The sequence below is a fragment of the Mixophyes fleayi genome, chromosome 3, assembly GCF_038048845.1.
Source record: "Mixophyes fleayi isolate aMixFle1 chromosome 3, aMixFle1.hap1, whole genome shotgun sequence".
Lineage (NCBI taxonomy): Eukaryota > Metazoa > Chordata > Amphibia > Anura > Limnodynastidae > Mixophyes > Mixophyes fleayi.
In genome coordinates this window covers 63,666,371-63,691,115 of record NC_134404.1, presented here as the reverse complement: position 1 = coordinate 63,691,115, position 24,745 = coordinate 63,666,371, and the positions used below count along the sequence as shown (strand labels likewise).

The window sequence follows — 24,745 nt, the reverse complement described above, 5'->3', positions numbered from 1 at the left end:
TATCTCAAATAAAATATAGTTTGTATTTCTCAATACTCCCAGTTATGTAATCAACAAACTGCTCCTATTAACAGTCTTAAGTGGGATCTTATTTCTTGCCACTATAGCTGGTCATAGGCCACACTAGAAAGAGTGACAACTAGCAACTTTAACGTGTCCTCTCCACTAAGCACAGAGACTGAACCAATATTCATGATGAAGCAGCCTAACAAAACACTATTAACCTGTGACATCAATGATTCACAAGGCACAAAGTGGGTGGTGATGTCACTAGCTCCTACTACCCTGAAGCTGCCTGACCCCACAAGACCTGACTTAGTGTTAGGAGTAACCTGGACAAACCAGGGATGTAAGTGCATTCTATCTTCATGTGGGGAAACCACTGGTGGCTTTTGCACGTGGCACACAAATACCACGCAGCTTTACTTTAACACTGCGAAGTAGAATTTCTGTGTCTGCACATATTAAATTTTCCCTCCTGCAGCACATTGTGGTTTTGCCACGGAGGGAAATTACACATTGTATTTGGATTTACCCCTAACCGTAAATGGGGCCCACAGAGTGCATTATATTATAGCGCCATTTGACTACAGACTGCACACAACCCAGATAATCCTGCTGTAATAACCTGTCTCACACATATTGGCTGCACAACAATGGAACCCATAAATGTGTCACTGGAGTTGAAGGTCTGAATTAGATTTTAATATCCTTTCTGGAGTCACTAAAGTACACTTACAAGGATAAAATGTTATGCTAGATGCCTAGAGCAAGAAAGCAAGTGTTTGATGGCTATAAAAAAAAAACCACAAATATATATTACAACCGGGTACGCATATGTCCAGACACACAAGTGTAGAAACAAGGGGCGAGGTAAAGCTGTCCGTCATTTCTCTCCTCACCCATATTGCAGTTATGTCTTGTACAATTTGGTCTCTCCAACAGATGTAATGCTTACATCATAAATGAAAAAATACACGGGTGGTGTCAAGACTAGTGGTACCGCCCAGCAAGGGTAAAAGTGCTCGTCTCCATGTAGCCGTCATCAGTTTAATCTGTCAAATGGATTTTTCTCCAAATCTGAAAAAAAACACTGCTGTACACACCAAATACATTTACCAACCTATTCTGTCACAGCACTAAAACCACATCTGTAAGTTTCTGAAAACAAAGCCAAGCATGCAATTCAGAGGGGGATATAATTAAGGGAGCAGACACCCCTAGCTAGAAGTTTCATGGGGTCAACAACAACCAACCCCCCCCTCTATACCATGATGAGAGGTCAATGCTTCCAACATCTGCAGATGTTCGCATAGCTGCAAAATGTACTCTCCAAGAGGGGAAGAGAAATTGGCGTTCTTTCAAAGTTCAAGCCAGGAACACTGACATTAAACCTCTCGCTACAGGGCACAAGTGAGTAAAACAATCACATCACTATTTAATGTCCTCAGAACAGAAAAGCTATTTTGAAATGTGTCAACACATTGAAGTTGCCTCCAGCTATTAAAACAACACGTGCATTAAAAACAAAACCAATAGCAACGATTATCCCATGAGCAGGACACTAAGGCACACACTGTCCAAGGAGTAACACTGTCTTGTGATCCAAACTTTCTGAACAGTGAGCAAAATGGACAATGGGATTGTCTATGGAGCAGAGGATGTTCTAGACAGAGCTCACCCCACTAGGTAATGGCAAAGCCTGTCCCGTTTGCTAAACATTTTAAGAACGATAAAAAGGAATGAAAATTAACTCACATTCGCTATGCAAAGCAAACTAGTAATAAAGCTTCATAAGAAAGCCTGCATGTAAAGCAACAAATACGTTCAGTCATTGGTTGCTATGGGTTACAGCTCAGTTATGCTTTGCATCATATTAAATAAGCTGCCTCACTTACAGAAAAAAAAAAAATAGATTCCCATGACCCATGTTTAAGCATAGGGGTCAAAAGTTCACCAAGAATGGAATTGGGGAGCACTGGTGAAAAGGGAACAATTGGAATACTACAAACCTTCTTGATGACAGATATGAAGTTGGAATAGATGTTAATTAATAGGTCTCTGGGGAATATGGGTTCTAACAGTATACATAGCTGGATGGCATAGAGCTAACACTCTGTAACGGTATGAGCGTATCTTCATTTCTTAATCCTCCTGCAAATATATGGGGGGGGTACTCCAAGCAGATCCCGACATGCAGAAGCACATGCATTTTTCCCTAACACAAAGGAGAGATTATGCTTGTGTATTATTATTTGCAAAGCAGACTGAACTGAAAGCCTTTCTACGTCAAGAAACACAGAATCCATCTGTATAAATGTAAAGGAAAGTTTACTCAAAATACGTAAATCACAGTGGTCATAGACATGTCAATCATTTCTTTTTTAAGAGCATTGCTTTTTCCGTGCTTTGTTACTAGATAAGAGCCTACTTCTCTTAAGTTAACACATCATTTGAGGTCCGCCTCATGGGATGTCACTAGTGAACCAATAACTTCAATATTTGTTCAGCCAACAAAATGGCTACCTCCACGGTAGTCAACGGGCACATTTTTTTTTTTTTTTTTTAACTATTTCTTTTGAAAAATAGCAATCATGTACAGATAAGAATCAACAATTAGTACACTTACAGGGCAAGAGACAAAAACAGAGTGATGGGCATAAGTCAAAGAAGCTGAAAATGTTTGAGTAGCAAATATATATATAGTGTGGGGGGGAGGAAGGGCACTGGTCGCCACCGAGACTGAAAAAAATAAGAGACCATACTTCCCAATTATCCACACAGTTCCTTACCCCTATCTTTCCTTTTTAAGAGGAGGAACAAATAAATAGAAGAGGGGATTACTGCTTAGATTCTCTGGGAAGGGAAACACCATCAAGAGTCAAGAGTCAGGTCACCTATGAACCTAGGGAGTCTTTTTAGGAGGAAGGAGATGGTACAGTAGGTAAGGGGTTATAAGTAAAGCCAATGAGCACAAACCTGGTAAAATTTATCATCCTTATAATGAAGGTGGTATGTAATCTGTTCCATCCGGGCAATAAACCAGATATAGGATCGCAGGGCCGCCATAGTGGGGGGTTCAGCTTGTTTCCAAGACTTAGCTACTAGGCAACGCGCCGCAGCCAGGACATGGGAGGCCAATTTCGCAGACTGTCTATCATCCTCAATCAAAGGGTAACAGAGAAGAAAAGACCATGGGTCTTTCCGGACAGGGCATGGAAGGAGGGAGGAGAGGAGGGTCCTAACTCGGTCCCAAAAGGAGGATATTTTAGGGCAGGGCCACCAGATATGTATAAAGGAGCCTGTCTGGCCACAACCCCGCCAACATAATGGAGAACTAGAGAGGAATATTTTAGTGAGTTTGTCAGGTGTATAGTACCACCTAAAGTATACTTTATATGCGTTCTCCTTCACCAAAGTGGAAATAGAGCTGGTGGCAACTTGATCCCTTATGATTCCCCAATAATCCTCCTCTGAAGGGGGGGGGCAGATTCCTCTCCCACTCCCTCTCGTGCCTACCGCCCGGAGGTAAAAGTACATTGAGAATTAAGCTGTAGATAGAGGAAATCATGCCCCTACCCAAGGGTGAGGAGAGACATAGGGATTCAAAGGGAGACCTAAGAGGGGGGAGAGGAGCCCCCCCGAGGAGAGAGCCCACAAAGTGTCGTAATTGAAAATACTCGTAGAATTTAGGATGGAGCCTTGGATATTTAGAGCGTAGGTCATCCCAAGAGATAAAGGCCCCCTGAAATAATAGGTCTCCAACAAATCGAACTGCCGCAGTGACCCAAGGACTATAGAAGGCAGAGGAGAGCCCAGGAGGAAAGGCAGGGTTACCCCAAAGAGTTAGGACAGTAAGAGAAGACAACAGTATCTTGAGATGGGGTCGGCAGGTCTCCCATATTGCAGCTGAGAATAGAAGGGTAGGGCATTAGGAGGCAAGGGGAGATCTAGTTTGTTTTGAGAGACCCCACATACAGGACAAGATTGGAAAATTAAGATAAGCGGATTCGATGTCAACCCATGACAGTGCCGCGGGGGGGCGCGCAAAGGAGGCTACGACTTGGCTCAAATGAGCCGCCCAATAGTAAATTTTCAAATCCGGGAAGCCCCTACCACCACCTCTGGTGGGTCTCTTTAAGAGAGCCAGCTTAATCCTGGGAGACCGGCCGTTCCAGATAAACTTAGAGACATTTTTGAATAGATGTCAGATCCGAAAGAGGGACTCGGACAGGGAGGGTCTGGAAATAGTAGAGAAGCTTAGGAAGGAGGTTCATTTTGATGGAGATAATCCTGCCCAGCCACGAAATGATCAGTGAGCGCCAGGAGAGCAATTCAGACTTGATCTTAGCAAAGAGGGCCGGGTAGTTCTCCCGGTAGAGGGAGTCATAGGAGTCGTTAATGAAGATACCTAAGTATTTAATTTTCTTTCTCTGCCACCGAAAATTAAAGCGGGAGGCGAGTACCAATCCCTCAGGGGAGGGAATATTAAGGAGGAGAGCCTCCGATTTCGTAATATTGATCTTGTACCCTGAGAGGTGCCCATAATGGTGTAATATGCCAAAGAGTCCAGGGAGAGACTTCTCGGGCTGCAGGAGAGTCAGAAGGACATTGTCTGCAAAGAGAAAGCTTACTCTCCAGATTCCCCGTCCGCACACCCTGTATATTCGGGCAGGCTCGAATAGAAGCCGCAAGAGGCTCTATAACAAGGGCAAAGATGAGAGGAGACAGAGGGCCAACGGGTACATTTTAATGGTTACACCTTAGAGAAAAACAGGAGTCATCTGCTATTTTTGTAAATCTCTCAAGAAACAGCATGAGAAATACATTTTAGCTAGGCCTATATGCAGCTAATCTATATACATCCTAAACCTTCCCCCCTACAGTCAACGATGTTGCATTAACCAGCAGTACTAGCATTCTACAAAGCAAACAAAAAAATATAAGCACATATTTCAGGATATGGTCATTAAGGAACACATTCCAGTATTAAACGTTTTTCCCACAGGCGCACCAATATGAAACAATCACATTAGATAACACACAAAAGGCTACTGAAGCCAACTGTAATATTGTAAAAAGGATTTCAGAGATTGGTAACAGGATGTACACTAGTTATTTTACGGGTGTGAAGTACAAGGAAAAAGGCTACTTATTCAGAAGATAAGGACCACCTTATTGACTTTACTGGACGATCTCATAGCACATCAGTGTACATAGCTGGAGGGTTCACACAGTTGTGTACAGCTAAAAGGCTGATGCTCACAACGGATTATTATAAATAATATAAATTGAACCAATCTTAGGCATGGAGATCAGTTTAGGATTACTCACACCTATAAATCTAACTCCCGTTGCTCCACTTCAGGCAATATCTGTGACAAGTTTTCTTCTTAAGGCCAGATCTGGATTTGCCGAATGTCCAAATCAGAAATAGCGAGTATAAATAAGTAGAAGCATTTCCAAGAATCTTGTATAATCCCAGAATAGTAAGACTAACCTATCTAGCTAAAATAGCTCAAGGTGCAACTTTCCAAGGAACAGGGGTCATTCTTTCTCCGGGTACTTAAGATCAGAGGTCTTCTGACATGAAGACAGCGAAAGCCCTCTTATTGATTACCTGGACTACTTATCTCCTGAGCCCCATGAAAATGTTTAAACTAACTTAGTATGGCAGGAAGCTTGGGTAAAGGTAATTATTGGGCCAATCACACGATAAAAGTAGTGGTTGGCCCGATATTGTATATGTGTGTATGCTCCAACGATGAACAATTATCGCTCTAAAGCATATAGTATTTCATTTTTAAACTGAACTACCAGTCTCTCTCAACAATGGAATTAACGATGTGGAATCGACATGCTGATCAGGACTTTTTTTTTCCTCTTCTTTTTTTGTCGTTGGCAAAATTGTGAAAGATGTCGCATCGGGAGAAATTTTCTGTAGTGTGTACCCAGCCTAAGCAATGAGCTGGCAAACTTAAAACTAGATTTAAGACTTATAAAAAGTACTACTGGACCACAGAATCCTGTTGATGATCTAACAATTTGGCACATTAACTTGGACGTCCTTTGCATTTTTTGGAATTAGGATGAGACCAATATTCCCAAAAATTACCCAAGTCCAATGCATTGCAAATTAGCCTATTCCATACTATTGTGTATATTGTAAATAACGACAATATCCTATTCATGTGGCACATACCTGTGGTGCAGACCTCGCAGCTTACAGCTTTCAGTCAGCATCATCGTGACTTGGACTTCAGATGCTTGATCTAATAAGGAAGATAAGACCAGGGAAAGCATATATTATTATATATATTATGTTATTAACATTTATTGTATAGTGCTTCACAATTGGAAACAAGACACAGTAATAAAATACTTGGTAATATAGACAGACCGATAGACAAGCGGGCTGTGCACCCAAACTTACAAACCATAGATTTACATATATAGCCGATGATCATCTTAAAAAGCAAAATAATAAAAACAGAAAAAAACGGCCACAGTAAAGGAGTATAAAGGGTAACTTGTTGCAGAATTATAGGGATGTTGATTGTTAAAGATCATACAAAACGTCAAACTCTATATTGATATACAAACAGAACATATGTTGAATGTGCAACTATTTGGGAGATGAGGTTGATCCATCATTGGAGCACCATGCCCAAATGTACCAAATGACATTTAAACTAGTCTTTCCCCACATCGCCCTTGGCCATAACCTACTCATTGTATTGTGTAGAACACAGGATTGTATAGGGAACAAACTGTCTAGTGTTTTTGGTCATACACAAAGTGCAGCATTAGTTTCCTTATTTCCTTTCTGGATAAACTGTCTCTACATAAGACATTCTGTACATGGGGTTTTTTTTCAGCACAATAAAGCAAATATAGTTTTCAAAAATGGAAGTCTAACTTTGTGGTTTTAAAAACAAAACAAAAAGAAAAAGAAAGAACAGTGAATAATGTTGCAGGTGCGAAACAATAGCTTCTACCAGGTTGCCGCTGAAAGTGTCAGTATAGACAAATGTCACATACCTAATGTAGAGTGACACCCATGCCTCCTTTAGCAACTTTACAGGGCTGTTAAATAAAAAGATCTCCCCTTAGACACAGCCACTGGTGTCTTGTGAATTACTGACCTGCCACCTAGAGAACTCTTCAGACAGGGAGAAACATTAATGACACCTTTACCCAATACAACAAGGCATCTTGCGGTGTTCAAATATTTGTAAAAATTCCCATACTTGGTCACACTGAAAATAATTAGGAACTCACTTGGTCTGACTTCTATAAAATGTAAGACACTGTGTGGAGCATCTTTACTACGACTTATTTCATGACGGAAATCGTTCTATATATTGACAATTAAACATCTCTTTTACATGTACCTTTTATATACACAGGCATTAAATTCTTTTATTCCCTATCTTGTGTGTGTGTGTGCTATAAAGCCAATACCATTAAATTATAGTGACAACTGGAGTCAGATACAACACTCATATTCCTATTATCCCAAGTTGACAGATTAAATAAAAAATAAATAAAAATAATTTTTCATTACTACCATAATAAGAGTATCATTAAGAATATGGATATGGAACTGGAGTCTACAGCAGACTCATACTACTTTATATAAAAGGTCACACATTAAAGATCCGTTCTGTTTACCTGGCAATGACGGATTGCAAACTCTCTGTTGTATGCACAGTGGCGTAATGACATTTTAGACCTGTCATCATTCATGCGAGTGCCATTGTTCTGTAATGTACTCGTTAGGACAACTTAAAAATACAAGTATTGGGAATGCAGAAAAGTGTTTGATCTGGGCTTGAAAAGAGAGTACAAGAATGAGCAAGAAGCAAGTGGAATCGCTCAAGTGAGTCTCAAGAGAGCTCAGCAAGAGAACGTGACAGAATGAGTGTCTCACTGCACAGCTCGTGTGTAAACACGACGCAGATATCTCAGTCCATACACAGTTTATATACGGTTGGGATTAGGACAGCAGCAGAGAAATCTTTATAATAAAGAACAGTAACAAATGATTATTCACAGAAGCCCTATCCTCTCACACTAAACATTCTGTGAAGTTAACCATTTCTGTCCACAGAATGTACATACAATATCTACCACCTCAGGCACCGGAACCAGGCCATCTGTGACAGTCCCCGATTGCCGTACATCGCCTAGGAGTTATCAGAGGTGTGCCCCAACATGCTCTACTAAATACGTGAGGTTAATACAAGGGAAGAACCATAGTTACATGCCCTGACAAAAAAAACTGCAACATTTGCTCAGACTAAGAAATAAAATCATGTTTTGCAGAGTAAGCACATGGTACCAGTGTGATAGTGTCTGGTCACGAATGGTCACGAAGGGGTGAAACAACTGTGCGTGTGTATGGACAAAGAATTACTGACTAAATGATTAACGTGAATTCAGAAAGTTAAATCTGCAACTAATTTATTAGTTATTCACTTGTCAGGCAATGGTATCCTGCAGTTATTCCTTTATTTTGGGATATGTCCACATATTCCATGGCACAAAATACATGCGAGTCACACGTGATTACAATCCAAGAGGATTGGCAGGACAACTTTTACATACTATTGTCTGATCTCTGCTTTTAAAAAATACATGCTTCAATGATGTCAAGAGTTCCTAGGGAACGGATAGACGGCAAACTGGTGAACATTGATCAAGCCCCAAACTGGCAGCAACCGTGGTGTGTAGATGGCCGGGACACTGGGAACACTTCAACCAGGCTGTTATTCTAGTTGTGCTACAGTAAATTGCGTGTGTCTCCAGGGGAAAAGCATGCAAAATGTGAAAATGGCCATAAAACACTAATTTATTGGCTCTGACATTCTAGTTAAATAAAAACAAAGCTTAGCACGATATAGAAACACTCTTATTTTACATTTATATGGTCGATTGTTTGTCTGGGCTGCACTTGTTATTTGTAGCACAAAAGATTTTTGTTTTAGTATCGCAATACAGAGGGAAGTGAGGAAAGCTTTATTTGTCCTTGTAGTCTGCTGCCTTCCTTCGACTGGAACATTGATAAGCAGAAATCTGTCAGCTCCAACACTTTGCCTTTCCATTGTTTCCTTGCGGCTAGAATGAAACTGCGAGATTTATTTTTGTTGGATTACGGAGCGGTGGATTGCCGTTTTCTGAGATTGGATGAGGAAATACAAATCTTATCACAGTGTACAGTTCCAGCATCCGTATTGTGCTTTCTTATCAATATTATTTCCTTCTGTTTCACCAGGCAAGCAGAGCTGCCATTCTGGAACTGTACAATGCACCATAAATTCATTTTTCTGAGGAGCTTTCAGAAAAAATGTATTTTGAGTACGTGAAAACAATTAAGGAGGGACGGATATGAACAAAAACGAACACTGTCCCGATGTAACTACATCATTTGTGAAACAAAAGTTATGCACCACCCAAACTAAAATTCAATTCTACACTATCAACTGATCGAGAACTCCGGGTTCTACACTTAATGGCAATACCCCAAAACAAAGGCATGAAAAGACAATGCTCAAAAGGACATAAATAACTAGATACTGTACACAATGCCTTAATACGTACACTGAGGTAACACGAGCTACAGTTCAAAACGTGTTAAATTTAACTTTAAATGTTTCTTTGTTCTGTAATTATTACGGAATACAGAACAGTTTCTCTAGAAACTCAGTGGCTCACACTTCTGCCTCACAGCACTGGGGTCATGAGTTCAATTCGCGACCATGGCCTTATCTGTGTGGAGTTTGTATGCTCTCCCCGTGTTTGCGTGCGTTTCCTCCGGGTGCTCCGGTTTCCTCCCACTATCCAAAAACATACTGGTAGGTTAATTGGTTGCTATCAAATTGACCCTGGTTTATCTGTCTTTGTGTGTGTGTGTGTGTGTGTGTGTGTGTATGTTAGGGAATTTAGACTGTAAGCTCCAATGGGGCAGGGACTGATGTGAATGAGTTGTCTGTACAGAGCTGCAGAATTAGTGGCGCTATATAAATAAATAAGGACGATGAGTCTGCTAATGGCAATTATGTTGTCTAGGCTTCTTCAATTGAGGCTCCAATACAAATTGCAAGCACTGTTTAAAGCACAGAAATATGTATACAAATACATTATAAAGATCACATTGCACACTTATTTTCACATCACTTAAAAGTATTTTTCCCATATGCTAAATTTCTACGGTGCCTCTTCGTTATCTCTAAAAGATTTTTGCCATTTTACATTGTTTATTTTTAACAAGAATAAAACAAGTTAAGAAATGTACCAGTTTTTTTTATGTCAACTGTGTAAATAGCTCAGCTGAAACCAATAATTTAAATCTCAGGCTTGGATGGGAGGGGGTTTTCATATGGAGGGGAGGGGGTTGGTTCAGGGCTGTGGACAATTACACACTTTTACAAAAATACCCAGGGCAAATTATTTAACCAATTACAAAATAGTTTTCTGGGCTCATTATTACAGCTCAGTTAGGTGAAGCAGCAAAACAGATTTAAATCAGGATAAAAATAACTTTTTAGTCTCTTTTGCTTGTATGAAGAGATAAAAAGATCTGTATTCAAACTAACACCTTCTAGACTTCTTTCAGTACAAAGCTGTAAGAGAACCTACATATACACTGAATAAGGTGAGGCAGGTAGTTCTAACCTCATGAATGAATTCTGTGAGGACCTGTAATATTGCCATGTTGTAGCAAATAAAGTGCAAATCTGTCTAAAGTTCTAAAGTAGAGCATCCCCGATGTTACCTAGGGTGTTGTGGCACTTGTAAACCATACTGTATTACGAGAGGACATTAGACACATAACAGAGCTGTTTGACAAGCTATAGTTGGAACAGTACATTGTACAATAACACAGCAAAAAATACATTTTGATTCACTACTCTTTCAAATCCAAACATTCTAAAATCTGTTGTAAAGTCCCTTTGTCAGCAGTGCTAAATCATCTATGTTTTACACAATTAAACATGGAAAACCTTTATTAAGTTGTATAAAATATAACATCTCCTAATTCAATAAAAGTTCTAATACAGGTGGTGTTAGTGACTACATCAAAGTGGTTTCACAAATGAAGAGTCAACCGGCTCAGTAAAAGCATAAACACAGGAACCCCATGTATGCAGAGTTACAGTCTGTATGTGGCCCCCAGTGTGTAGACCCGGCTCCCACAGCCATTTCCCACTTATTTACCGTCCTGGGTGACGATGTCCTAGACTTCTATCCAGAACCTCAATGCGACACCATCTCTAATCATGAGCTCTACCTAGCGGTCCCTGCTCTGCAAATTAACATGAGTGAAAGGCGGGATCCTGGTGGTGAGATGGCAGAGGTGCTGGTTAGTGCACACCACCTCTGCATGGCACATTAACTCAATGGCTCATTCATCAATTATGTATTTGATTGTATTATACTATTGGATATTACAAGTTAAATCAAAACACCAGCTATATTTGTGTATATAAATTGTTTGCATATAGTCATAAAACCACCTCCTCCCACCCCCATAACACCTTTATGAACATTGGGAGACCTAGCCTATAGCAACACTTATAGTTCCTTCCCCTAAGGGAAGCCAGGACAAGAGATGCAGTATATACTGTAGGACAAGGCATGATAATGCACAGTTAAACAATCCAGGCTTTAACCAATGTGACTCATTCTGTAGACTGGTCAGTAACAGACAAAGGGTGACTGCACATTAGTAATAGCATTTACAGCACCCATTTACAGGGGGACACGTGATGGGGCTACATGGCAAACACCAATCATGCATCCTCTTGGCACGATTTCAAGTCCTAGACAATAGTGCTAGGACGGAAGGAAGGGTACAAAATATAAAAGAAACTAACTAGGGAATCCCTTGCTAAACATGAAGCATTAATCTGTGCATTTAGGGGCATGGAGTTAAATTACATATATCTATGTCAAGGCCGGAAGCTGGACCCTGCTCTCCTTGTGTAGAGCAATTCACAAGTTTAACCTTTGTGCAGTACACATTCCTACTAATTGCCATAAGGACTGGCAGAAATTCAAGATACTGATTTAAACCTTGCTGGAGGTGGTGGGATAACTTCCATCTGTTGAATATGCATAGGCCATATTAATTCAGGGTCATGTCCCAGAAGACAGTCACATCTAGTTCCACATTGCAAGTATGTAAAATTAGCAGAAATCAAACTATATAAATAAACCGTAATGTGTTATGTGAGCCACATATTAACCTTGGCTATACAATATCTGTATGTAGTCCTCTCATGCATCTTACATCTGTATTGCAGTGGATAATCTAGATAAATCCTGCTCATTACCTGCCAGGCTCTCTCATGACAGAAATGTGTTCTCTCATTTGGCGCTGCACTGTAATCCCGGATATAAGAAAGCTGTGCAGACTAAGAGTAGGGACTTTGTGCCTTTCTAGTACAGCCTCAAGAACACACTGCCAGTCAGTATATGGAGAAGTCCCGTAACTGCCCCTAGAACATTGGTATAACTACCAACAATGACTAATATAGTCATTATGGGCAGCACAGTGGTTAGCACTTCTGCCTCACAGCGCTGGGGTCATGAGTTCAAATCCCGATCATGGCCTTATCTGTGTGGAGTTTGTATGTTCTACCTGTGTTTGCGTGGGTTTCCTCCGGGTGCTCCGGTTTCCTCCCACACTCCAAAAACATACTGGTAGGTTAATTGGCTGCTATCAAATTTGACCCTAGTCTCTCCCTCTCTGTGTGTGTGTCTATAATAGGGAATTTAGACTGTAAGCTCCAATGGGGCAGGGACTGATGTGAAAGAGTTCTCTGTACAGCGCTGCGGAATTAGTGGCGCTATATAAATAAATGATGACGATGATGATATAGTCCTAAGCTTGTACAGCAACAAACTGGTGACATACATTGCATTATTACAGGAAATAGTCAGTAGTAAGAATAGCATCTTTCCCAAATCTATCTCTTCCACTGACCTCTCTCCTTCTGGACTCTCATGTAAACAGCTGTCTTTCAGCTATCTCCACATGGATGCCCCAATGCTACTTAAATCTCACCATATCCAAAACAGAACTTATCTTCCCTCCTGCCGGAGTCACCAACTGCCCTCAAATCTCTTTATTTCTCTCATCTAGACTCCCAGTCTTGTTGATTCCACCTTAAAAAACATTGCCAGAATTCATCCTTTTCTTACTCCACATGCTACCAAAACTCTGATCCATTTTCTCAGCATCTCCCATCTTGACTATTGCAACCTCCTGCTATATGGTATTCCTAGCACCAATGTATCCACACTTCAATCCACCCTAAATGCTACAAGACCGATTTTGCCGTCTCGCTACTCCAGATGCTGCACCACTTTGCAAATCCCTACACTGGCTCCCTGTGTCCTCCAAAATTCCAATGCAAATTACTCACCCTTACCTACAAAAGCCCTCAACACCACCACCCCTTCAAACATCTCAAATCTCATATTAAAATACTCTACCCCCCCCCCCCCCCTCCGGATTCTTAGATCTACCTCTGACCTGCACCTCGTCTCTGGTAACCACCTCTTACTCCCGCCCTACCATGTCCAATCAGGCTTCCCAACAGCCTTCAAATCTTTAGACGCTCTCTGAAAACCCACTTTATTTTTATTTTTTATTTAAAAGTTTAGCTTATCCATGATAATACTATTCACACTAAAACACTCTCACAGCTGTCCCAATCCCCACTTTAACCCACATTTGCTCCTCTTATTTCAGTTGTGTCCTCTTCCACTTAGAATGTAAGCTCTCTAATAAGGAGACCCTTTGTTTTCCTGTCGACATTTATTTTGCCTGCCTTGTATGTACTGGATCTGTGTTCCGTAAATTTCCCTTTAAAAACGGCAAACACACAGGATACACAATAAGCATTTATATTAACCCCCTGGGCATTATAAAATGTACTATTTAAATCTAAAATACTTAAGATAATTAAATTGATTTTGTGTATGTATTATAACTAAGCACATTCAAAGGACCACTACACAAGTTATTTGCTAATCCTTATAGAAAGAAGTGCTAGTAACATTCAAACATGTACGTGGAAAAGTTTTATCAAATCATAAATGAAGATCAGTTATCATAAAGCTCTGATTAGTAATGGGGGTATTTTACTCTTCACATACTTCCCAATTACTAAAAAACACGGTCATATCGTGTGTTGTGCGGATACGCCAGAGTTTTTATAAATATGTCTGTGGATGTCACAAGAAGCAGTTATTTTTTGGATTACCCTGTATTTTGGGTTTAGTGGCCCATTAATAAAAACAAACATTTATCCTGTGCAGCTGTAACATTTCTGCATATGTGAGCTGGGAAAGTAGTGTTGGGCTTTCTATGCTAATGACAACTTTAAATGAATTGGTTTGTACATGTCCAAGTGCAAGGATAATAAACAACCCTGCCTAGTGGATATAAAGCCCCGGGACAAAGCAGAGCATATATTTAGAAAGGAAAAGCAATGTATTTAACAAAACTTGCACTTCTAAACTAAGTAATAAACTTCCATCATCTGAAGGTAGAAATATTTACGTCTGCATTAGATGGAGAGGATTACTGACATAGGATGGACGTTCCAGAGATAAGGAAAAGGTTTGCAGTGAGAGATACAAACATGGAGGAGCAGAAATGTTTGGAACGCACCGTCAGAATTTCCATCTGTAAACATAAAAAAGACAGAACTTCTGCAGATCTATACTATATGGAAGAACTGCTCAACTAGCTATTTACAAGCCCAAGTTACAAACTAAAGACAATGACGTATTTCCCATCCATGTGGCATGAAAGCAGTCTGTATACCAGAGGCTAGGAGAATGCAACTATGGGTTATAAACAATACAAAAACAAAAAAAAATGCAACTAGAAAAGCTTGGTTCAGCAAATCATGCTTTTCCAAAACCGACTCTGGAGTCTAATGCTCTGTCGGCTTTAATGTTCATTTCTTCAGTGGACTATGCCAAGCAGGTCCATGTCACGCCCCCACACTGACACAGCCCAGGCCCCAGACCTTTAGCTGTGCACAGTTCCTGCAATGAAAACATTGGCTCCAGCCCCGCTGCCAAAACGAAAGAGGAGTTTTCTTCTCTCAGTAATTCATTCAAAATGAAGAAACCAAGCAAAGTAAATATGTCAAGACAAAATGATGCCTCGGGCATGTTTTCAAGCAAATGATGTGTTTATATAGCTTGGATTAGCTTGTGCACTTGGCAAGCAGTTAAAAGACAATAGCTACACAACAGTTTTCTAACATTTTTATTGGACTCGGAGATGGAGTTAAGGAAACACTACACAAATGTAAGCAAGAACTGCAGCCTGGTGACAGACTAATCAGGACCAGTGATGATCTAAATTATATTTTTGGGTATTAGTTGTGATTCATAGCCAGCAAGGCAATAGAGAAACAATGCCAACTGCATTATGCACCAAGGTAATACTGTAGCACATAAAAAGAGATATGCCAGGTTTAGGCTGTGTGTTCCGCTAATAGGTCATCATTTGGCAGGTTAGTATTTAGTAGACGTGCCGCTCATGTATCTACAACTGTATGATACAACACAATAAAATGGTGAGGTACGGAGCTACTTGCCTTTCACAGTCTTCACAAACACGGCCTTCTCTTTGCTGGGATCCTTCTCGTCCACTAGGATGCCATGGAATATTCGGCCAAACGTTCCTGCATAAACAATATGAAACATGTCAGGATAACGTCAAAACTAGAAACGCACTAAATACATTGGTCTGGAATTACAAGGATGCTCAAACTGGGCAGAGCCAGTCCAAACAACCAGATTGTAAGTGGTTTCCTTTGGCCTGATGACTGCTCCCAAGCCAATGTGATCACTGTGATTTACCACCTGGCTAATCAAAACCTCGTCAAATCATTTTATGCCCATGCACTTGGGAATTTACTATTTAGTCTAAAATGGCCAGATTGCCTATAGAAATTTCCACACGTGTGGCCAGCTTAAAACGCATGTCCCGTACGTACACATACACACACACACACACACACACACACATACACACACACACATACACACACACTAGAGCTGCTGTTTTGCTGGTGGAGCAAATATTAATTTGAATGTAATCCATCAGTTTACGAAGAACTTAACGCTAGCACCAATACGAGGTACTGGTTCCTAGGGAATCGATAAGCTGCTATATATTGGCTCTGCCCAAAAAACAACAGAAGTTGCCAGGTAACACCAAGTCCTTCAAATATAGAGATGTAAAGCAACAGCACCACAGCCTATTAACATATGTTAAACCTTTACAAATGAGAAAACCAGATACAGCCTTATTTAGTTCAATACCCTCCTATAACCAATAACACTGATTTGAAGTGAACGTAAATTAGAAGATGCAAAAGCCTTCTTCTAAAATGCCCATTAAATTCTACCTTTTGGAAACCATTATGCTGATTACATGGAACCATTAAACACTGAATACCTAAAGAACAAACCTTAGGCTTACTACCTTAGGCAGACTGTCATATCATCCAAGATCATGCGTAAGCAGACTGACTGAGAACAAGCTGAGACACGGCCTTCCCTTAAAAACATTACAGTAGATACATTAATGCATCGTAAAGTAAACTTTGGAATATTACGTGGATACTGTGCATTACTGTAAGAGAAGACATCCTAACAGACGTCAAACCCCTTGATGGAAATTGTCCTCCATGCGTTTTTCAGTAGAAATTAGGAGGAAAAACTGAGCATGGGGGCTTTGTAATAAAGTCCTATATGTTACGGTGACGCATGCTATGGCTGGGACAAAAGGGAAGTTACTTAATAGTTACACCTGGAGAGCTACTTATCAGGATACTTCTGTCTGACATCCACATTGTTGGGATCTAAACCTTAGACAGTGCGACTTTTCCCCTTTCCTGTTGTGATTGTGTGTGTATAATTCACTTGACAATTTGTTTTTAAAATAGCAGCTGGTTGTGTATGTTTAATCAATTTTATTAATACGGTTTGCAATAAACTGAACAGATTTATTCGATCCTGTGATAGTGGTTTTATCTTAAGTGTAAGCGCAGCCAAATTTTTCTTAGCTCTCATGATTACTTTGCTAGCCCTGGAAACCTACTGGTACCATAAAAAAACAGGTACCGAAATATAAACAAGATTTTTATATATTCATCCCTTAATATTTATATTAGGCAAATATGAAACTTGAGGGAAACATAAGAGACCAGTGAAGCAAGGGTATAATGTAATCTTATGGCAAGTAATGCTATAACCACATGCTTTAATGAGGTAAACAGATTTATCTGGAGAGACACATACCTCTCCACTGCACGGAGATCTACAGCTACCTCTCTGATCACGCGCCAGGTTCCACTGACAGAGCTCAGGGCAGGGATAGCCGCTGACAGGCCGTCAGAGGAGGGCAGGCATGCGAGCAGCTATCAGGCAAAGCAATGCTAATGGCTGCATGGCCTGGAGGAGAGAGAAGACGGGGCAAATGCTGCTGATAACGGCTCTTATACGCTCAAATTATTCACTGCTTTTTTGGGAGGGTTTTAGCCATTTATGTGCCACAGATCTGAAATCTCTCTTGTTCAAAGCGAGATTTAATATACATCAGTTTAAACATGATTAACACTCTTCTGTACACACCAAGTGCGAATATTTTTCTTCCACAAACAAAGTTCAGCTTTCCATTGGTATCTATCTCATCTAACCTGAAACTCATATCTTGCTTTTGTTTTAGTAAAATAAAGGTCGCGTTACATAAACTGCTACAAGATATGTTTAGCACCCGCAAAATAAATGTTCTCTACAATCCCCAAACCTAAAATACTTAAATACTGAAATAAATCCGAAAATTACAATCTGGTAACCTGCTGTGCTCATCACTGAAACCCCAAACATGCAAACATAGCCCTGTGGTATAAACTGAGATGTAGGGCAAATCCTTTTGTTGATTGTTGGAGTGTGCAGTCCAATATCATTAAAATTCCTGAAGGCAATAGTAAAATTGGACACTTAATCCCAGTGAGCGGACATTAACTAGGGGCATGGATAATAAACAGGGGTTCTGTTAAAAAGTTTTACACCTGTAAGATGCTACATGCCATGTTCTGGTTTCAGAAATGTGTTTATCTACTTGTTGCCAATTTTACTGTATTGACTTATAAAGGAGAGGATGTTCTGTCGCAGCCAAGTGGAATCTTATCTTTGTGACAAAGCTCACTGTCCTCAGAGACTGGACAATCACAAGTAACACTGGAAAGAAAGAGTACTTTCAGCCAAGACTTCAATGATAGTAGTTAAACTGGAGCCAGGACAGCTGGAGCACTGGTCTTAGAAGTGCAAAATGTCCAAGTCACAGACTTCACGGTGACCACTTAATTAATAATGTCACAGTGCCAGATACTACAACTAATGAATCATCACAGTTACAGAAATTATACACTGTGGTAAGAGTCCATTGTAATAAAACCATCCTAAACCGCCGCCAAATTGTATGGTAGACCCGACTAATTATCCAGAGGAAGCCGCCTTATCAGATGTAAGCACGATACACATGGAGCGAGACCTGTGCCAGTCTGTGGGAGAGGTCCATGTTCATTAATTAGCAGAAAATGCTTTCTTTGCCGAAATGATTCAGAACTATGAATAGTTCAGCAGCCAACCCCCGCCCTCCTTTTCCATCTGAAAGTTTCATGAATACAGAAAGAGTACAATAAAGACAACTGCAGTCAAGCTGTTCATTCTGCACATGATTGACAATTTATCCTAAGCATTTAGCAAACACAACGTCAATATGAAAATATTGAAGGTATGACATCGGGGCAGAAAGCCGCTATTGTGCATCTTAGAAGATAATTATTAGTACATGGAGGAAATATCTGTAGTCTATGGGGCATATTCAATTGTTTGAATATCGCTCCGCGTTAAAACTATTACCGTTATTACGGTAATAGTAAGCTGGATTTCAGCTCACGGCTCAGGGAGCTGCAAGCTAAAATCCAGCAAGAAAACTACCGTAATAACGGTTTTTACGCGCACTATTACCGTAATAACAGTAATAGTGCGCGGAGCGTGAGATTTTCAGTGTGTTTCCGCCGACAATTGAATATGCCCCTATGTGTTAGTGGTCTGGGCTAGAGACAATGCTCTGAGTGGTGGAAGGGCACTGTCTTTAGCCATTAGCCTTCCTCCTGTAACAGCTTTCTGCCTATGGAGCAGACTACACTAGCTGTCGATTTACTAATGGACAGTCTTCAGACAGAACAGCCATCACCAACAAGAAAATCAATCCATCAAAACTTGACCACAGCACTGGCACTCAGAGACAACATAGTGCAAATATTGTTTATAAATACAAAAAGGTGGATAAACACAGTGATGAGAGCAAGTATAAGCAGTAAATAAATATTCACAGTAGTAAATAGTTTGGCATTCCCCTAGTATAACTGTAACTGCGCTGCATGACTAAGAAATACAGAAACCTACGACAGGTAATCTCTCAGTTTTGTGAGGAGACCATCCCAGTGCCTTTTATTGTGCTTTACTCAACTGGAGATAAATAGTTCAGAAGTAAACTATTAAATCACATTAGCTTTGAAATAACATTTTAAAATTAAATTGGTTAAACAGTCAATTTATCCTTTAGTAAAACATTCTAATTTTGCTTACTATATAATTAAATACACAGCCAACAATTAACAATTCTAGACATGTCTCATAATACCATTAAATGAAAAGTATTACTGATATACTACTTACATATGATGCCCCAAAACACAAGGAGACCCTGGGTTTAATATAATATCGTCAAATATTTCAGACTGTGAATAAAATCAATGCTGTATAACACGTAGCAGGAAACAAGCAGAGTAAGATCAGCTGCCTACTGTCACCCGCAGTGAACATACAGGACTGGCACTTATTACATGAACTTAGAATGCTGTGCAGACTTGGGGCTCCTACACAGACATTAAGCTTTTGTCTTTGCCAATCATTTGGAATGAGCATACTGAGCTTATGGACAAGTTTTGGGTAGTACACACAGGCGATCTTGTAAACATTTCAAATGCTTTTGGACGAGTAGTTTGCAAAAAGCACACCCTGGCCACTGCTGTCCAATGCTCGTTATTTTCCACTGAAGCCAATGGACGTGCCTTACAGACACAGGACAACAGTTGGTATATGTTTGGCCTTAGAAATAAATCCTGTGCTTGGATGAATGTAAACATGAGAAAAGAGCAAGTTAAGCTGGTAGGCAGACATTGGTCATTCGGCTGGTTGGTGATGAAGTGTGTTATTAGACCGAGTGCCACAATAACTCAAGGAATGGAATCCATTATTAAAATATGAAGCTATTATTTTGACGTACACAATTAGATTTGTAAAAATAATGACAGCCAATGACACACACACACACACACACACACACACACACACACACACACAGTCAAGGAATGGCAGCCCATTCTTTGGGTAGCAAGTTGCCACCAGGTTAATAACCTGAAATAATGCAAGGTATAGAATAGTTGTGATTGCCTATTGAAATTGGCTTGGAGATAGAATATTTACAGGTATGAGAAAGTGAATAAAATATTTTGTTTTAAGAGAGCATTGATAGCTCACACTTTCAAATTCAACAACGGCCCTATCTGTGTGGAGGCTACATGTTCTCCCCGTGGTTGCGTGTGTTCTCCCAGATTGCTTCAGTTTCCTCCCATAGGCAGAATCGCATACTGGTTGGTTAATTGGCTACTGACAAAGTACACCCTAGTCTGTCCATGTGGTATGGAGGTTAGGCTGTAAGTTCCAATGGGACATGGACTGATGTGAATAATTCAACACACTTTGTACAGTACTGCAATAATGGTGGTGATGTCTTCATTATTACCCTTTATGTATATAAGAACTACAAAATAATACAAATGGAATAATCCACCTCAATTGATTGTCAACACAGACTAAATTGAATATACTTACCATTTTATGAAACAATATTCAGTTTTCCAAACAGAACACACACATACCTTCCTGTAGGACATCTTTGAGTGTGACTCTCTCCCGAGAGATAGCGATGTCCTTCACCTTAACCTTTGCCTCTTGAAGGGTGACACTTTTCAGGTCATTCTTCTCGATCCGCAGTGTTGGATAACCTGAGGAGCCAACGGAGCCAAACAAAACCAATATGAATACCCAGGTTGTGATAGCAGCAAAACCAATGTAACATTTCCTCATAGAAAAAAAAAAAAAAAAAAAAAAAAATCATAAAATTTTTAATTCATCACTATGAAAGGCCAATGTCTTGGTCATTGTCCAATTACAAAGTGTTTGTCTTAACTCAAAAAAGAGCTAATAGTGAGGGTGTACAGTCACTAAAGTTTACCATGTACTTGGAGTGGTGACAGCCACTTCATGGCATGAAGCAATACACATGAGAGCGCAGCCTCATGTCTTTACAATGTCCCTAGATCCCTCTGGAATTAAGAAGTTAAATTTCCATTTAGCACACAAACAGCTGCCATGGTGTAGGTAATCCGGTACACTCTAGTGCCCAGATGATTATGTATTCCCGGAACATTTTAGGAGTTGCGTGAAGGAAATGGTTATACCGTCCCATAGTGCGTGCCCTATAATGGGACAGTTATGTATGGCAAACTGGTGCATACAACAGATTTATACATAACATTATACACTTTACCCTCATTAGTGAGATGCTTTTTTTCTATTTAACAATGGAGTCATGTTCCAGGGCAAAGGCAAAAATACACTTATCAAAAAAAAATCAGCACATTATGCTACATTTTTGTGGATCACAAAAATGAAAAGTATACTTATAAGCTGTCAGAGGAAGCTTTTGCACAGCGAGTTTAAAAACATACCTAGCAGCTAAGGAAATATTTTTTGGATGTTGCACATGAGGAGGAATATATGTCTAAATGATTGAATCTTGCTCAATTTCTGCCAAGCCCTAATGTATTTATTAAGATCTTTCATACCAGATTGGTGCCTGATAAATGGAGTCCTGACTCCCCAGCATTCTGCATTTCAGCAATACTTCTGAGACCGCGTGCAAACATGAGTGGAACTGCTCTGTGGGAGGCATGGATGAGGCAAGGCAGACACTTGTCTGCTCCTATGCTACACTACGCACAGTACTTTACACTACAGCAGTCCTGTCCAATTTAATTTGTATGGAGGGCTCTATTTTTATTTATTTTTTTAACCTGTACAGTGATGGGGCATCTTCAATGTGTATTTTGCCATTGTCAGATTTAAAGAAACCGCACAGATAATCCTCAGATAAGCCACTCAGAACTATAATTATAATGGTAGTGCAAGCAAGCCCAAGCCACTGCTGGGCCAAAAACAATTGTATAGTGAAAACCACAATTCACATCCCACATGTAGAAGAACATAATTCCTAATAATGTATTCAAACATATTTATTTCCCTATCATCACTATATATTTTAGATTAAAATGTATATTTTTACATTATATTCAGTTATGCAAAATGTTAATTTGCAAATCCTTCCTATAATCAGTTCTTCCTGACATTTATTTAACCCCCACATCCAGAAGAGGCAGCACATGTATATCCATCTCCTTGTTACAACGCCCCATTAAACACAGACTTCCAGATGACAAAGCCAACACCCCCCCGGCCGCCTGCGCAACCTTGTCCGCTTGCAGATGTGGGAGAACAGAGCTGGCAGAAACTGATGCAGGTGCTTTTTACCTAGGCAAAGAAAACGCAGGGACTGCAACCAATGAAACCACTATAATCCTGAAGGTGCAGCTTGCAGTATTGTTCCGTTCAGAAAACCCATTTTCAATACAGCAATGTTAGTTTATGCTAAATATGTCTTTCATTTTTTTATTCAGAGAATAAAAAACATCCACTATTCAAACCAAGAGCCACAAGATACCTGTATGAATTGTCATTACTTGCTCAAACTAAAATTTCTAAAAAAAAAAAAAAAAAAAACCCGATATCATAATAGGATATATGATTTATAGTGGAGAACTGCAAACATATTCCTCTTTATTGAGCTACACTTAAAACTTCCTGATTTCGCCAAACAGACCTATCATAACAAATAATCCCTGAAGAACAGGGCACTACTGCTAAACATATGGTTTTATTATTATAGCAAATCCAGCCGCACAAGAAAAATATTTATTAACAGTTACATTTCATATGGGAACTATGAGGTGTTTGGCCTAATGCTTGTCTACTGTACTAGTAATAAACACAGAACTAGCGCTGTGCACCCAGTGTAGAGTACACCAATGAGCTGCTGGAGAAAGGTCACATGGTATTACATCATACATTTACAGAACGGTAACCATGCTACAGTAACCGCTAATAACATGTCCCGAGCTGGATAACAACATTTCCTGGCATCACTAGATGAAAAAAAGTGGCCATGAATCTGTTTAGACTAATAAAAAGTTCTGCTGGGCTTCCATGTACAAAGCATAGAACAGAATATAAGAGGTCACTACTAACCCTAACTATAGATCATTTACTTATTTGTGATTTATGGCCTATAGAAATAATGACTGTAATGACTACAAAAAAAAAACACCCAATAAATGCAGCAGAGGCAGTAGACAAGATGCTAGAAACTTCAACTCCCAAAATTGTAGACCTGTCCCATTCTCCCAGTATATCATTGGAAAACCATAATATTACCTTGGACAAGTACATGCAGCAAGTCCACATTCTAAGAACTAAAGCAGTGGCACATCAGCACAACACATGACTAAAGCACGAAGCTGCGTGCTAATGAATGAAACCCCAGCACTAGATACAGTTACACACAGCTGCAAAAAAGAAAAAAAGAAAAAAAAAAAGCATATCCAGGTGTAACTTGTTCACCAGTCAGAAGAAAACACTACAGCAAATTATGAATATAATGCCATTAAACCAGAAAAATAGTTTTTTCAATAACCCGCACCTGACCCTGCCCTCTGCTGGTTCTCCCATAGCTTTCCTGGGGCCACAAATTGCATTTAAGTTGAAAATTAATGGCAGCTAGAAACCTGGCGCTGTTTCTGGATTTACTCCCAGACTTCTCTTCCTAAGGCCAAAGTCAGGTGGAAGGCTTCATTGTTAACCCGTTGTTTAACCTCTACCACACCAAGAAGAGGGCCTGTTTATTTTAGGATATTGAACAGCTGCAAAGACTAAGAAACATTGTTTCATAATTGGACCAATCCCAAAACATTTCAATTCATGTATTTATTTTCCATGGTATCTGCCCAAAAACCAGATAACTTTAGTGTTGTTAACAGAGATCACTACAATAAGGCATTACTCTACGCTAGAATCATCATTAAGGAGTATATGAATCCATAGGAATCAGCTACATCTTCCCTTAGGTAGAAGTGTAGAGATATAAAGGCCTAGTAGCCATACACTGCACATGGCTTGATAAGAAATCTGTATGGTTTATATATAGGTTTTGTAGATTTGTAATGACTTCAGATTAGGATTGTGGGGAGAGCATTTGGTGAAGGAAACCATGCAGGAAACCATTCAGCGAAACCTGGATAAATAGAGCACATTTTTACAATTCAACTTGTATTTTAGGATTAGTGGCTCCTCAACATCATTTGTGTACTAAGAGGTTTGCCAGAGACACAAAAACAAACCTATACAGATGCATTAGGCATGTATGGTACCGAGACCTACTGTGACTATTACCCATATG

At 39.8% G+C, this 24,745-nt stretch overlaps 1 protein-coding gene across 2 annotated transcripts in view; it reads right to left on the bottom strand.

Annotated features, from left to right (window-relative positions):
- The window catches only part of RYK (receptor like tyrosine kinase), a 90,294-nt gene that overhangs the window by 19,395 nt on the left and 46,154 nt on the right, over positions 1-24,745 (bottom strand). Inside the window, exons 8-10 of one of the 2 annotated variants that reach the window (XM_075201578.1) lie at positions 21,054-21,188; positions 15,630-15,716; positions 6,203-6,272 (exon numbers count right to left, since the gene is read on the bottom strand). In XM_075201578.1, coding sequence (XP_075057679.1) covers positions 6,203-6,272; positions 15,630-15,716; positions 21,054-21,188 — 292 coding nt within the window. The remainder of the gene's footprint in view (positions 1-6,202; positions 6,273-15,629; positions 15,717-21,053; positions 21,189-24,745) is intronic. The other variant, XM_075201577.1, reaches the window with a different exon arrangement.